The sequence below is a fragment of the Anopheles stephensi genome, chromosome 3 (assembly GCF_013141755.1).
Source record: "Anopheles stephensi strain Indian chromosome 3, UCI_ANSTEP_V1.0, whole genome shotgun sequence".
Classification (NCBI taxonomy): Eukaryota; Metazoa; Arthropoda; class Insecta; order Diptera; family Culicidae; genus Anopheles; species Anopheles stephensi.
In genome coordinates this window covers 58,149,030-58,164,668 of record NC_050203.1, presented here as the reverse complement: position 1 = coordinate 58,164,668, position 15,639 = coordinate 58,149,030, and the positions used below count along the sequence as shown (strand labels likewise).

General features: G+C 43.2%; 2 protein-coding genes across 3 annotated transcripts; one reads left to right on the top strand and one right to left on the bottom strand.

Annotated features, from left to right (window-relative positions):
• Window positions 1-11,008: 11,008 nt before the first annotated feature.
• On the bottom strand, window positions 11,009-13,965 carry LOC118508975 (phospholipase A2 group XV-like). Of its 2 annotated transcripts, none has more exons than XM_036048954.1 (5): window positions 13,735-13,965; window positions 13,007-13,226; window positions 12,278-12,652; window positions 11,667-12,189; window positions 11,009-11,586 (listed from the first exon to the last, which is right to left on the bottom strand). In XM_036048954.1, the coding sequence occupies exons 2-5, from the start codon at window positions 13,176-13,178 to the stop codon at window positions 11,355-11,357; spliced, it is 1,302 nt and encodes a 433-aa protein (XP_035904847.1). In that variant the 5' UTR covers window positions 13,179-13,226; window positions 13,735-13,965; the 3' UTR covers window positions 11,009-11,354. The 2 variants fall into 2 exon arrangements, with proteins under 2 accessions (XP_035904847.1, XP_035904848.1); XM_036048955.1 differs by lacking the exon at window positions 13,735-13,965 and adding an exon at window positions 13,401-13,599.
• Window positions 13,966-14,259: 294 nt separating this feature from the next.
• LOC118508976 (CDK-activating kinase assembly factor MAT1) lies at window positions 14,260-15,557 on the top strand. The gene is made up of 2 exons (XM_036048956.1): window positions 14,260-15,332; window positions 15,403-15,557. The coding sequence occupies exons 1-2, from the start codon at window positions 14,485-14,487 to the stop codon at window positions 15,497-15,499; spliced, it is 945 nt and encodes a 314-aa protein (XP_035904849.1). The 5' UTR covers window positions 14,260-14,484; the 3' UTR covers window positions 15,500-15,557.
• The last annotated feature ends 82 nt before the right edge of the window (window positions 15,558-15,639 follow it).

Here is a 15,639-nt window from a genome sequence, read left to right as displayed (position 1 = left end):
AAGTGACTTTTTGAAGATTTGAGTACACGAAAACTCTTTTTATTTTTAAATGGATTATACAACCCAAAACATAAATACGAACAACGGGAATTCAGAACCAAAATTTTTGTTGAATTGGAATATACGAAGCTTTTCGAAAAACTTGAATGAACTAAAGCTATTAATAAACAAACATGAGCCGAGTATAATTACCCTACAAGAAGCACATATACCTCCAAACATACTTAATAGAACTCCTCTTAATAAATACGCATGGATTGTTAAGCCTTCCTCCACCACACATCATAGCATCTGTATTGGAATTTATAAAGACTTACCGTACAAAAATATTCCTATCAACTCAAAAATGCCAGCTCTATGTGCCCATATAAAAAGCCCAATAGAAATTTATATAATTTGCTTATACTTATCACCAAACAATAGTTACGATATCGAAACGGAACTAAATAACATGATCAACATAATACCACACCCCATGCTTCTTATAGGAGACTTTAATGCACAACATGAGGACTGGGGCTGCCCCATAACAAACAATCGAGGCAGAATTGTTCATAGCACTTTTGAAAATAGCCAGATACACGCAATTTTTCACCAATTTCCCACTCGCATTGATCCTTCCACAGGCCATCAAAGCTCAATTGATCACTGTGCAATTTCCTACTCAATAGTCACTAACTTCAGCCTTTGTTCTGAACAAGATCTTTTTGGCAGCGACCATTTTCCACTAACAATTAAGCACGTACCTTCAATCCCAAACCCAACAAAACCCTCATACCGACCACGGTGGAAATACGAAGAAGCGGAGTGGTCAACCTACCAACATGTGCTAAATAGTTCCCCATGGAGTTCAATGACAGTGAGTGAACAAAGACTCATAGAGCTGATATTAGAAGCGGCTTCAAAAAGCATCCCAAAAACCAATGGAACTATATCCAAAAGATATGTTCCTTGGTGGAATAGGGAGGTAGCAGAAGCGATAAGGCTTAGACGAAAATATCTGCGAAAACTCCGGAAATTAGCACCCTCAAATTGTAACGATCACATTCGCCAAGACATATACGAAAAATATAAAGATGCACATAAACTATCCAGAATAGCAATTTTCAAGGCAAAATCCAAGTCCTGGGAAAAACTTATCCTGGAAATCAGCCCATCCACTTCTTCCAAAGAAGTGTGGCGTAGGGTAAGGCTTTTGACAGGACAAAAATCGTGTTCTCACCTTCCAAATCTAATTAATCCTCAAAATCCAATCACTAATCCTTGCGAAATAGCTGAGAGCTTTGCTGAACATTTCCAAAATATATCCTCGAACAAAAGTTACTCTGCCAAATTTTTGAAGTATAAAGTAGCGGCCGAACAAAAAAGTCTCTCCTTTACAACCTCCCAAAATATACACTACAATAAACCATTCACAATACAAGAGCTTCAACATGCGTTAAAAAAGTGCAATGGAAAATCTGCTGGCCCAGATGGTGTGGGATACCCACTGCTCCAACACCTCCCATCTTGTGCATTGGAGTACTTGTTAAAAATTTACAATGATATTTGGCACACAGGTGAAATTCCAGATGGATGGAAACATAGTTACGTCATACCTATACCTAAACCACAAAAATCTCCGTTTGATGTCAATAGCTACCGACCAATATCATTATTAAACTGTATAAGTAAAATCTTAGAAAGGATGGTCAACAGACGACTAAGCCACGAGTTGGAAAACAGAAAACTATTACATATCAATCAACACGCATTCAGAAGTGGTCATGGCACAGAAACTTACTTTGCAAAACTGGACAATATGCTTTCAACAGCAAAAGAAAATAAAAAACACACAGATCTAGCTATAATAGACCTTGCCAAAGCCTATGATTTAACATGGCGACATGGCATTTTAAAACAATTAAAAAATTGGGGTTTCAAAGGAAATTTGCCAATCTTCATAAAAAACTTTTTACAAAACCGGACATTCTCAATCACAATAGGAAACGCTTTTTCTCAAATAAAAAAGGTGGAAAACGGTGTTCCTCAAGGCGCTATTCTCTCGCCAACTCTTTTTCTTATCAGTATTGAATCCCTTTTCTTTTCCATACCTAAAAATGTTACCTGTTTAGTATATGCAGACGACATAACAATAATCTCTATGGACTCTTCACCCAGAGAAGCTAGAATAAAACTGCAAAAGGGTCTATATAAACTACAACAGTGGTGCAAATCGACCGGGTTTCAAGTGGCTCCGGATAAATGCAAAATATTACATATTTGTAATCTCAAACATTCACGCCCAAATAATACATTAAAGATAAATAGTATACAGATACCAAATGTCCGTAAAGCAAAAATTTTAGGGGTCATTTTAGACAGCAAAATGTCCTTTATTGCACATTGTAATTACATCAAAACGATAACGAAATCCCACTCAAATTTGTTTAAAATGTTAGGCTCGGGCAAAATCAGAGCCTCGAGAGCAATCATGATCCGGTTAATAAATAACTGGCTTCTTCCAACAATTCTCTATGGGACAGAAATAATTAGTTCACAATTTGATACGTTCCATACAAAAATAGCTCCCATATATCATACAGCAATCAGATTGGCTACCGGTGCTTTCAAAACCAGCCCTACGGATTCCCTTATATGCGAAAGCGGAGCACTCCCATTCAACTATGTTGCCATAATGCGACTGATTGGATCTGCGTGCCGCTGTATAGAAAAAGAGTTTGAATGTACTTCCTTACTTAATAGAACTAATGCGAGATTTGAAGAGATCACAAACTTAAAACTGCCAAAGGTTTTAAAAATTCCTCGCCTGTCTGGACGCCCTTGGACAGAAAAAACACCAACGATAGACTGGACCTTACATAAACTTACTAGGACAAACACGAATCAAGCATACCAACTCACAATAGAGCATATTAAAAATAATTACTCAACATATCACAAAATTTATACGGATGGTTCGATTAACACTATTCAGGCTGGTTGTGGAATTTACTCTGAAAATACAATCCCAATCACTAATTCTGCAGTAAAATTACCTGACTTTACGTCAATATTCTCCGCTGAAGCCATAGCAATCACCATAGCTGCTGAGGAAGCCATTAATCCACACAAACTAAATGTAATATTTTCTGACAGCGCTAGTGTTTTAGCTGCATTAGAACATGGGCAAATTAAAGACCCGCATATTCAATCAATAGAACTGGCTATCAATAAAAACAACATAACCTTCTGTTGGATACCAAGCCACATCGGAGTTACAGGAAACGAAAAAGCAGATAGACTCGCTAATCAAGGCCGAAAATCACCAGATATAAATACACATCCCTTATCCAAAAGGGATGCAATAAAAAAGTGCAAACACGAGCTTACCAATGCTTGGCAACACACATGGTTACAGGACACATCAAATAAACTAAGATTCATCAAAACATCCACATCACCATGGCCAGATCTCCAGAACAGCAAAGACCAACAGGTCATCTCAAGGCTAAGAATCGGGCACACCCTCTTAACACATAGCTATTTATTCTCAAAAGAATCTCCACCAATCTGCCGATTCTGTGGGAAACAAACCACAGTCCGACATCTTCTAACAGAATGCTACGGGTATAGTACTTTTAAAAAATCGTGTAATTTGGATGATAATATCGATGATATTTTGTCGCCTGATGACAAAAAACAGAAAAATCTTTTGCGATTCCTCAGGAAAACGCAACTTTATGACAAAATTTAAATTCATTTGAAACAAAAAAATAATAATAATAATAATAATAATCAAAATATTAACAATATAAAAAGAAGAGAGGAATAACTATATAATCCAAGTAGCTAATTTGACTGTATTAAATACAGGCTGGAGCATACATGGTCAGAAGGTAGGAGTTACCAAACAACTCACGAAGGGGCAAATTCGACCAAGAGAGAGATTTGCTTCTCTCCTTTGGTCTGGTGCAACCAAGGTTCAGGGGCTTGAGTTACCTTAAACAACTTTTCACACTATTAATCCTCCCTATCCCCGTTATCCTTTAAATTTCACTTTTTTCCCAATAATAGTACAATAACCAAAAATTCATTTTTAAATCATACAAAACAAAAAACGGGAACAATACTACAGGTAAGAGACGAAAGAGGTCCAAGAGACCCAAAGTCTCTTTAAACTCTACAAACAACAACAACATTGCGCATCCACGTGAGTTAGACTGGATATCATAATGGATATCATTCAATGCTGGTCCATTAGGTTCATCGCAGTTTCTGGAGGAGTTTAAAGGATTTGTTAATGTCTATGCGACTGTCGAATCACGATTGAATGGATAGCAAAAGTTTCTGTAAAAGTGTTTTAATTGACGGCAATTGAGGTCTATGACATCCAGGCTTAATGAGACATGGAAAAGGAGCTTGTATTTTTACTTGTAATAAAATATTTCGAAGCGTTTCTATTGTAGATTGCTGCTATGAAACTTGCATGACAGTGTTTTTTACATACTTATTTATCACGGACAATCTGTTGTAAGCTATGTATTATTATGCTTAATATTTCGATGATGCAACCGCTTCAATCGCCTTGTGTTGTCATCCTTTCCATCTCTATTTTGAGCTGCGAAATTTAAAAGTGATTCCATTGTTTTGTCCTTCTGCACATGAGAAGTTCAAATTTTTCCTCAAGGTTCATCCTCGCGGTTAAAAGAACTTCCGGAGCTGTGGCCAGAGTTATATTTACCAGAGCCATGTGGGAGTACTGAGGTTGTAAATTTTAGATGTAGAAAGCCACAGGTGTTTTGCACCGATTTTGAGGCTTTGGTACGATCAGTTGACATCCAGCTCCCTGCTTGGCGTGGTGACCAATGATGATTTATGTTTTAGATAGCTTCAAAGGTGTGATCATCTCATGTTTGTAGATAACTTTGTAATCATTTTGGGTTTCGCACCGTTAATCTCCAATCCGAGGTTTTGTGTCGTTAGCTCGAACCCTTGGTAAGCTTCTGCCACAAAGGAGGCAATTGAATTTCATTATGTTTATCTCATAAGTATATGTCAGCATCTGAATTGACTTATAGTAGATAGTCTTTGAAGTTTGCATCCCTCTGATCGCTCTCTCTAGCGTTAGATTTAAGACAAAAACAGACAAACCCCTTGGCATGGGCCAGAATGGTAACATCCAGATATCACCTATCTACTTCTTCTTCTTAAAGAATTCTGATTCTAATTCACTTTTCCCAGTTTGATACAAAATTATGCTTCCACGAGATACAACATATTGTTTTTTAACGACTAATTGTACATTTTTACCTGTGTCTTTAGGCTGTTCACATAACTTTAACCTATTACCACCCGAACCTTCTTTTACTCTAAAGCTAATTAGGAACTAATTCTTACTATTATCTATTCGTCTTCTTAAATTCATAAGGTGATATTTCATTCTCTGGTAGTAATAAAGCATTTTTTGAAGTCTCTGTAATTTTTAAAATAAGATTTTCTAAGGATAACGTTCCTTCACAGCTGTAGAGATCTGTAAGCCGAGTTCTATATGAAGCATTTGTAATCACTCTCAATACCTTATCAAGTAACAAGCTTAATTTTTGAATTCTCTTATTATGCATCTCTATGATTTGTAGATCATTATACCTGTCACTCCGTGATTGACCAGGAGTGATCAATTTATACCACCAGGACCAGGACGTCAGGGTGACTACTTTACTACGGGTAAAACCAAGTCACAGAAAGCCAGAAATGGCAGGCCGAGACCTCTCGAGGTTGTAGTGCCAAGGAAGAAGAAGAAGAAAAGAAAAATGTTTTCGTCGGATTGTTTCTCTACAGAAATCTTCATTCTAGGTGAACCAAGTAATCTTGTTGTAACCCCATCCGCGATTATTTTGACCAGACAGTACTCGGCATCAGGGCTTAGCCAATCTTGTCTTTGGCTAACCAACCAAGGGCTCGTCCCAAGCGTTAAGCTCCGCGGTGCTCGACATTGGCAGGATTCCTCTTTCGTCTGCATAGGCCGTCGCAAGCCTGGGGCAACTAGCTGAAAAGCTGACAGACCGCTGCAAAGCGCGAATCCCTGTCAGTGAGAGTCGCCAAGGAACGAAGACGTTCTGAGGTCTCCCTCATAGGCGGCTGAGATGTGTACGGCGAGTTATTCTTGTTGGTGGGAGTCCTGCGGCAACGAGTGGCCAACTACCTTCGCGGTTGTCCATCGTACGACTTTGAAGATTTGTAAGTGCGTTCAAATATTTTGTTGAGACATGAGACATTTAAAAATAATATTGTTTGTCTGACTCCTGACGATGAGTTTGTGGTCAACCGTTACGCCTTGATCTTACGTGTCGCTATTCAGTTGCGTATAATATTAAGGCAGTGCTGGGTAATGTTTGGAAGCTGGGCCAAGATTTTCTCCGCAACGACTAAGGTGCTGTTATCGAAGCGAAGAGATATATCTGGATGGTAGCGCGAATCGCTGGCAGGTCGGTTGTGTATCGTATGTATAGCAGATAACCCAATATATTGCCTTGTGAATATGGCCTATAATATATTAATTTTTGTTACATTTTACATCAATCTATTATATCTCTCGCTCTGAAGATTAACGAAGTGTTAGTTCTTGTCTGCCAGGGTATAACGGAAACGGCCAGGTAATGGCAACGGTAGCCGCATTAGTTCAAACTGCAAAAGGAACTAGCTTAAATTCTATCCTGTCCATCCTCTCGCACGTAGGAATGATTATCCAGATACGGGTAAATTAAGTCAAGAAAGTCAGGAATCGCAGGCCAAGACTTGTGGAGCTTGTAATGCCAAAAAAAAGGGCTCAAATGCTCATGTCTGGCACGCTGGATGATTTATTGTTACCGGATCGCCCGTCCAGCTGAGATTTGACCTACCACGCACGGTGATAATGTTCGTGTGATTGGCACTCCTTTTGAACGGGAGATACAGATGTAACCTTTGCTCCATTTTTCCTATCTAGATCAGTGCCATTATTCTGCAGGTGATGATTACCATCGTCATGCTAATTGAACGTGATGCTCATTTGCATTGACTGATTAACAGAGACCGAGCAACACTGGCACCCATTACAAACGTTGGCCAACAAATTATGGGAGTGTACCCATGATTCTCATTATCGCGTAAATATATAAATACAACGTTGTAGCGCCGTTCGATTAGTATCCTATATTCATGCACAATTTTAATTGTTTTTTCCCCGTTGCGTGTAGGATTCGAACCTCAAGCACCATCCTGCTTGAAATTAGCGTATTACGACACCATCAGCTTTTGTTTTTTGCCCATCTAAAACACATCAAAGAGCTATGAAACAGTAGTCGATTACGTCTTTCACCGTTGAAGAGTCTATTGGGCACTATGGACGGGTGTAGGGCCAACATCCCAATCACACATCGTAACGTAATATCGATCGGAAAAACGGAACCGAACGATCGTAAACAGTTTCACGTAAGGCCCCCCAAGGCTTCTCGCTGTCCCATACCTTGCCCCTCCCTCGGCACCTTCGGCCTACCTTTGTAGGCTTCGGAATAGCGGAAAACTCGTGGAAAACATGGCCGGCAAAACTTTTCCTATTACGTATTGCCGTACCGGTTGAATTCTCACATCGGCCCCTCCCTCTGCACTCGTGTGTCTGTGCTTTGTTTTGGGCAGATGTAGTAGCACTTGCAGGTAAAGGGGTGAAGACTGTGCGAGAGCATAGCATGGGATCATGCGTTAAGGCATTGCTAAATGATTTCTGATTGCCAGGTATCGGTAACGGTAACAAGCAAACAGCTTCCTAACTCGCGTCAAGGTTAGATGGGGTTTTCCCGGGGCAGGAAGTCCATCTCATAACGTATCCATGTCCAGAACGAGAAGTCACCAGCCGGGAAAGTTGGTGTTTTGGTGCTAACCGAAAAACTTTATCCCACAGCCGGAAGCCACGCCACTGTGGTGTTGTTTGTTTGCGACGCACATAAAGTTCCTTCGCCGGGATGGCTTACAGTCTTCCTCTCCAAGGGAAGTCCAGGTCTTCCCAAGGGAAGTAGAGCCCGGGACGGTTAGGTAAAGCGAAGTTACCGCATACGTTTTGTTTTGCGTAATGGTTGTGATTTGGCGTCGTACTCTTAAACGTTCTGCAAATGAGCAATCCATCTTGGGCAAAGGCACACACGATGGCCACCCCAGGGTAAATAACATTCTGCAGGTGGTTTTGAGGTGATCGACGATGGGTAAAAGTTCTACGACCGATAGCGGGGGAAAAAAAACACGAAAAATCCATTACGCGCACACGTTGCTGCAAAAAACGCAAGGCGCAAAAACGCGCGTCGCCAACTAGTAAGGTTCATTACGCGGCCACCGACCGCCAACCGTACACTACTGGATGGGAAGGCGGGCTCACTGGGAATTGGCTGGCGGTGAATTAGCTGCTGTGAAAATTGCATTTTCAAACCCATTGCCTCTACGGCCCACGTGATACGCCGAATGGTAACTGTGGCCGGGTCGAGCCGCCGGCATTCGCAAAGCTCACTCGCTAGCACGTGGCCTCGAGCATTGCCAATGGGTGAAAGGCAATGACCGGAAACAGCACACACGCACACAAATATCCGTTTGTATTTTTTTCGCTCCACACTCTTTTAGTTTAAAACCATAACACTCTGATTCTGAATCGGAAGCAGTACTTTCAATGAAGCAAACACACACACACCCACAAATCTAATGGGGTGAATGGTTGAATCTGTGCCTCCCCACGTGCTGCAGCGCTAGCTACGGTTGCTGGCCACCGCCATACATTACGCAGCATACATTTCCAAAATTTTACCAACTCCTCAAATAGGTCGTGTGGACATGGAGCACACGTACTATTTTTACCATCCATCGGAAGCGGCGTACAGCACGTGTGGGGTAGGGAAAAAAAGCAACATTTCACCCGTTTGTGGGAAGGTCGGTATCATTTCGTCCGGTTGGGTGTGGGGGAGCTTTTTCCAAATTTTCATGTTTACTTTGCTGAGCCACTGGCTAAACTTAGTGTGGAGGAAGTTTGCATCCAATCCTTTCTATCCACGCTCATCATAAAGTTATTTCAAACTTTTACAAAGCTCTTCACAAAATTATGCTTGACTTTGTTATTGATTTTATTAGGGGACTGTTGTCGGATAAGCTGGTTCTATCCTATTGGGTGATCATTTCGGGAGGATAATGTGTGATGTGTTTCGGTCTGATTTGTTGAACAACATCGATTATCACTAGGGGCCTAGTCCAAGAGGCTTGTCCGAGGAACCTAGCCCAAGAGGATAGTCCAAGAGACTTGCCTCAAGAAATCTGCTAGAAGGCCTAGCACTAGGGGTCTCTTCCAAGGGTAGGCCTCTAAGTCTAACGGGCTTAGTCCAAGAGGTTTAGTTGAAGGAGCTTAGTCTAAGGGACCTAATCCAAGGGGCCTATTTCAAGGGGCTTAGGTCCAAGGGGGCTTGCTGAAGGAGCTTAGCCCAAGGAGCTGCTTCAAGGGAACTAGTCCAAGGGTCCTGCTCGAAGGGAACTTTTCCAAGGGCTAGCCTAGTCTTAGTTTCAAGCTTCAAGGCCAATGCTTAGTTCTAGGGATCCCTTCCATGGGGTCTGGTCTAGTGTATTAAGGGCCTAATCCAAGCGGCCTTGTGCTAGCGGCCTAGTCCAAGGGGTCTGCTTCAAGGGAACTAGTCCAAGGGGGCCTGTTCCAAGGGAGCTAGACCAAGAGGCCTTGTCCAACTGGTCTTTTCCAAGGGACCTGGTCCAAGGAGTCTAGTCCAATGGCCATAGGAAAATAGGCATAATCCAAGGGGTCTAATCTAAGGGGCTTAGCCAAACAGACCAAATCCAAGGGGCTTAGACCAAGAGACTTGACTTAAAAAATTCTACACCTAAGGGCCTAGTTCAAGAAGCATAGTTCTAAGGGCCTAGTCCATGCGCCTAGTCTAAGGGGCTTATTCCAAAGGACCCAGTCCAAGGAGCCTTGTATTAAGAGCTTAATCCAGGCGGCTTTGTGCTAGCGGCCTAGTCCAAGGGGAGTTGCTCAAGAGGCCTATCCCAAAGTGCCTGCTCCAAGGGGTCTAGTCCAAAGGACCTACTTCAAAGGACCTAGTTCAAGAGCCCAAATTCAAAGCACTTGCTTCAATCCTCGTCGCATTATCTTGCCGAAGAGACCTCGTGTTTGCCGTCTTTGGGCCCTCGTCTACAAAGAATGTTTGTCGTTTTTTCACAGAGTCTCGCCGAGCTTATGACAAGGTAGGCTTAGGCATACCAAGGGAACTCTTAGTCCAACGGTCTCTTTGCTCCAAGGAACTCTTTCTACTGAGCGATGATAAGGAATCATAAGGTTTGACAAAATGTCAAGGTCCTACTGAAATCATGATACATCACTGAGGTAAAGCGCATTCAAGCGCAAATCTGGACGTCCCCTGCTCCTGTGTAAAATCTCTTCCGTATATTTTACCTACTCCGAATAAAATGAATCAAGAGTGGAATGTGTTAAAATAATTGAACTAAATTATGAGACAGATAATTCAACTTTTTTTTAGCTAAAGCGTTACGTCTAACTAAAAGCGCAGTATGCAATTCTGCTCCTTCGCGTTCGCGTATCGATAGCTATAAATGCCACAACAGACCACCTGGAAATATCATCCGGACTTCGGTGACCGTCGGACGTATTACGTAAAGGGTACGCAATCTAAGGGCTGCCTCGTTCTGATATTCCTAACCGAATCCGAATCACCCGCACCCATTCTACATCCCGCCGGCAATTCTAGCAGGAACCCCGACAATCGAAAAGGTCATTATCGGCTGAACCTTTAGCTGCATTTATCTTCTACTGTACACCATTCCCAAACGTAGATACGCTGTAGACAGCAGCCCGCAAGCAGTTTTACCATGCCATTTTGCACCATGAGCACACACGTCACTACCGTGTTTGCGGATTGTGCAATCGAAATCGAGCTTGTACTTCGACCGAACACAGCAGCAGCTGTACAGAATAGGCTTCAGCAGAAACTCCAACTTCTTCAGGTTTGCTTTATTGATTTTATTTAACAGAACGGTGCAGTAAGGGGTCAACAATGTGCCCCACCACGCTGAACAGTGGATGAGATTCAAGAGCGGTATTGGGTTCTATCGAACTAGCAACACGCACGAAACTTAAAAATCATAAATCACATTAGATCTCTATTTAGTCTTTGAGTTCGGGGATGGAAGTCTTCTAAGACGTATATTTTTCACCCGGTACAGGAAGGGAAAGAAAAATTGATTTGCCATGTAAGAGTAGAGAGAGAGATGGGCTGTAAATCACAGCTCACGGTAACAGCTATGGCACCACATGCAATGCAATCGTCTTTGGTCTGTGTTTAGTCGGTAAGATCGGACAGCAGCAATCGTACGATGTTATCGATAACATTCACATCGGCCAGAATGTTCATATGGTCCGCGCCTGGGAACTCTTTGGTAATGATCGGTTGCTTCTGCTGTGTCGTCCACTGCTTACAAGCCTCGAGCGAACGGGCATTCACCGTACCGTCTCCTTTGCCCATCTTCAGTACCGGAGTGCCGCTGAGATCGTACGATTTTTGGTAATCCAAGCTGGGGGTGCAAACACGGGTTAATTGTATTACTTTCGGGTCGGTTCTAGTGCTTAAAAATGCGTTAGCAAACACACTTACGATTCAACCGTGTTAATGTTGCTGCCGTACAAACAGTGCAGCTCCACCCCGGGTGCGGTAAAGTTAAGCGTGTACGGAAGCGAATCTTTGCGCATTTCCCACCCGTCCGGGAAGTCAAGATCGGTGAAAAATTCGCTCATCTGTTCCATCGTGTAGACGCGCGACTGTGTCCGGGCGAGCACCTCGTTCGGCTTCCAGAACAGTGGTGACGGTAGCAGCCAGGCCAGCGAAGGGTTAGTGATCTGCTCGGCACGCATCACCTTGCCGCTCAGCGCGAACGCACCCAGATCGTCTCCGATCGCGTACACCTTGAGGGCTTTGACACTGCCCGCCCAGGCACCGGCCAGCGAGATGACACGCTTTATGTACTTCGCTTTCCACTGGGCCGATTGAAGCTGCAGGAAGTGTAGCGTCATCGGCGCACCCATGCTGTGCACAATGAACGTGACCGGTGTATCGTGGTTCAGCGTGTACGTCTGCTCGACTAAGAACTTCAGCGCGAGAAAGTATTCCTTATGTTCAGCTTTAAATAGAGAGCGAGAAGAAGCAATAACGTACAGTAATGGTTCCCTACGAATGATCGCACTTCTTCCATCACCCGGCGTACTTACTGGGTCCCTTCCGGAAATCATACGGTGCACCTACGATTGATTTGTCCCGCACGTACCCATTCGCGACCAGTGCGTTGGCAATGTTGACAAAGTATGCACCGACCGACGCATGGGAAGGATCGATCCATTCGACCGTTTCCGACTGACCGAAGCCGGGCACTCGCGTTACCACGCCGGGAGCGTTACGCGAGGTGCGCGTTACGTTATCATACTCCAGCCGAATGTTATCGATCCAGCAGTCAATCACCAGCGGTAGCAAAAGTTCCTTATTAAGCCAGATGTTGAAGAAGGTGGTGGTGTGCTTTTGGCAGAGGATCGACACCTTGCTGGGCTTATCGATCATTGCATCCATCTGGCTTCCTCCATCGCCGGGTACTGAAATTAGCGAACGGTTAAAATAACGTATTTTTTTTATTTTTTAAAAAAGTGGATTGCTTCGATTTCACTTGTTGTATTTGCTAACATGATTGGAAGCGTTAATACGCTTGTTTACGCAGCCACTGATGCTTTACCTCCCATCGGGTGGTACGATCATCGTGCGATCATTTGCGTAAATCTGCTTTATTTATTTGCCTCTTACCGGTTGGCTCTCAGGGTGACTCACTTGCCTGCTTGTTATGTTGTTATTGATAAGCGACCTTCTCAAGCAATCACACCACTACGTTTCGCACAAAGAATCTTCCAAGCGATTGCGAGGAGTGGTGAAAGCATTTAGCATACCATACTTACCAAAAATAACGGGCGATAGGTAGCGTTCCGATTCTAGAAGATGGGCATACTTTCTGAAGATGTGTTTCAGCGACCCCAAATACGTGCCACCGTGGTTGAAGAACACGCCCGTCGATAGAGAGCAGCAGCCGAACAGCACAACGCAAAATACCAACAGGAAGCGTGTATGCATCTTACTCTAGGTAGAAATTAATCTCCGGATCGAACCTTTACACTTCACCTGAGAATAAGAATGATGCGTACGGTATAAGAATGTGGCCACTTTCCCTAATCTAATATTTTGGCGCTATTCCAATCGATTCGACGTTGCGGCAGAAGGCGTAAAACGTAAGTAGCCTAATCGATATCGTCCGAATGTTCACCACCGAATGCCGCATAGGAGCATTTCGTATACCTTCACAACCCTACGCGGACTGTTATGTAGCCAGTAAACAAAAAACGAAAATGCTAAACACGCAAAAAATACAGTTTTCGTGCTTCGATCGATGTGCGCGCGATTTGTTTGTTCCGATTTGTGCTTGCCAGAGCGAATTCTTGAATGCGACTGACTTGTGATGCAAAGAGCAGCACCCGTCGATGGCGATAAGGGTCGGTAGATAGGCCCCCGAGGGAATTCGTCGCGGGAATCGCGGGATTTGATAACATTCACCTTACCCCCGCGACCAACGACCGTTCCAGACATCACGCGACTTGTATGCTTTGTTTGAATGACTACGTTTCGTACTTACCGTGCTGCAGATGAAGGAAGGACTGCTGACAAAGTTTGATGGACAAAGAGAATGACTCTATATCACAGGCGAACGTAATGTTTTGTTTTGTCACGCACTTTCGCAAAGGCAGAATTGCAGAACGCTGGTTTTTGCGCTTTATTTACATTTACATTTATTTACACCAAGCCGCTTGGTGTGATGAGGAGAGCGCGGAATAAACATTACCGCTGTAAATAAACGAGTGCGTCAAATGCAGCGGTACGGTTCTCTTCCAGGTTATGTCATTGACAGATGCGATGATTTTATGCGATGAAAAGAGCATTACATTTTATGAAATACAATGCTTTGGAAATGGGAGGAAAAAATAGCCATTTAATGATAAAATATCACATCTTTAGTTGTGAATGGAATTAGGCTTGGACTTTCTGTCCAGCCTAAGTTTTGGAATCAAATAAAGGTTAACTTCATTGCAAAAGGGCAGGCGTTTTGACCAAAGCCTTATTTCGCCTGACAGCTGCCACCTGACAGTTGACGTTACGTGCTGCCTTCTGTTATTTTTAGCGCGGAAAACGTAAACAAACACTCTCCGTTCCGGAAAAGCTGTTCACTGTTGGTTAAAATTCTTTTTCTGGCAAGCAGAATACTTCCTTAAGGCCAGATTATTGCATTATACACGAGTTCTGGAAGCGAAGTATTATATTATCAAGATACTGCTGTGCTTGTTTCGGTTCAAACCTTCCTGAAACCCAGCGGAACAAAACCATCAACATGGATGACCAAGTGTGCCCGCGTTGTAAAACGACCAAATACCGAAATCCTTCCCTGAAGCTGATGGTGAACGTTTGCGGTCACACATTGTGCGAAAGCTGTGTAGAGTTGCTGTTTCTCAAAGGGTCCGGTTCGTGTCCGGAGTGTAATGTGGCGTTGCGAAGAAGCAACTTCCGCGTGCAGCTGTTTGAAGATTCCAACGTCGACAAGGAGGTACAGATACGGAAGCGCATTCTGAAGGATTTCAACAAAAAGGAGGATGATTTTGCCTCGCTGGACGAGTACAATGATTACCTGGAAACGATCGAAGAGCTGGTGTTTAATCTCTGCAACAACATCGACATTATCAACACCAACAAACGGATTGAGCAGTACAAGCGCGACAACCGGGACGTTATTATGAAGAACAAAAGCAAACTGAGCAAGGACGAGCTAGAGCTGGAACAGATTGTCGAGTACGAGAAGGAACAGTTCGAGCAGCGGCGTAAGGAGCTGGCCATGATCGAGGCTGAGAACCGGAAACAGAAGACGAAAAACAAGGAAGAGCTGATCGATTCGCTGATGGCTAGTTACGAGGATGCGAGCGCGATCGTGGACAAATTTACACAGAAAGCTGAACAGGCGCAGATTCAACTGCCGAAACCGGTCGCACCGCCACCCGTTGCTAAGCAGACGCACTTCTCGTCGGGCATTGCGACCGGATTCCAAGGCCAGCACGGGTTTCTGGCCGTTCCGAAGCTGGAGGAGGGTCCGCTGTTTACGTACGAAGCTCAAGGGTTCGAAACCGACGGACCGGCACCGCCTTCGCTAGAGGAAGTGATTGAAAGTGGCTACATAAGGCATATAAGGTTAGTAGCTTATGCTTCTGTGGAAAATGCAAAAGAGAATTCAATTTAATACTTCTTTTCGAATTTTCAGACTGGAAAATATGGCAGAAAAAGCGGGTGGTTTTCAAACGAACATTTCTTGTCTACGGGCTATTCAAGAAGCGTTGGCCGGATTGTACCACGGGTAGATTTAATAGTTACTAGGATACGTTAAACAATAAATTTGCATTACTTTTTAAAAATGTATCTCATTCTTAGTACAAAGTGCTTGCATTAGATTCGAAACCAAGCGGTGTAAAAACACTTTTTTGCACTCACAACAATTGGT

Bases quoted from the DNA above. Each gene is read 5' to 3' on its own strand.
- LOC118508975 (XM_036048954.1), bottom strand. From the start codon at position 13,178: ATGCATACACGCTTCCTGTTGGTATTTTGCGTTGTGCTGTTCGGCTGC. The intron at 12,653-13,006 runs GTAAGTATGGTA...CGCTAATTTCAG, and splicing joins CCTATCGCCCGTTATTTTTG to TACCCGGCGATGGAGGAAGC. The intron at 11,587-11,666 runs GTAAGTGTGTTT...TTGCACCCCCAG, and splicing joins AACATTAACACGGTTGAATC to CTTGGATTACCAAAAATCGT.
- LOC118508976 (XM_036048956.1), top strand. From the start codon at position 14,485: ATGGATGACCAAGTGTGCCCGCGTTGTAAAACGACCAAATACCGAAAT. The intron at 15,333-15,402 runs GTTAGTAGCTTA...TCGAATTTTCAG, and splicing joins GGCTACATAAGGCATATAAG to ACTGGAAAATATGGCAGAAA.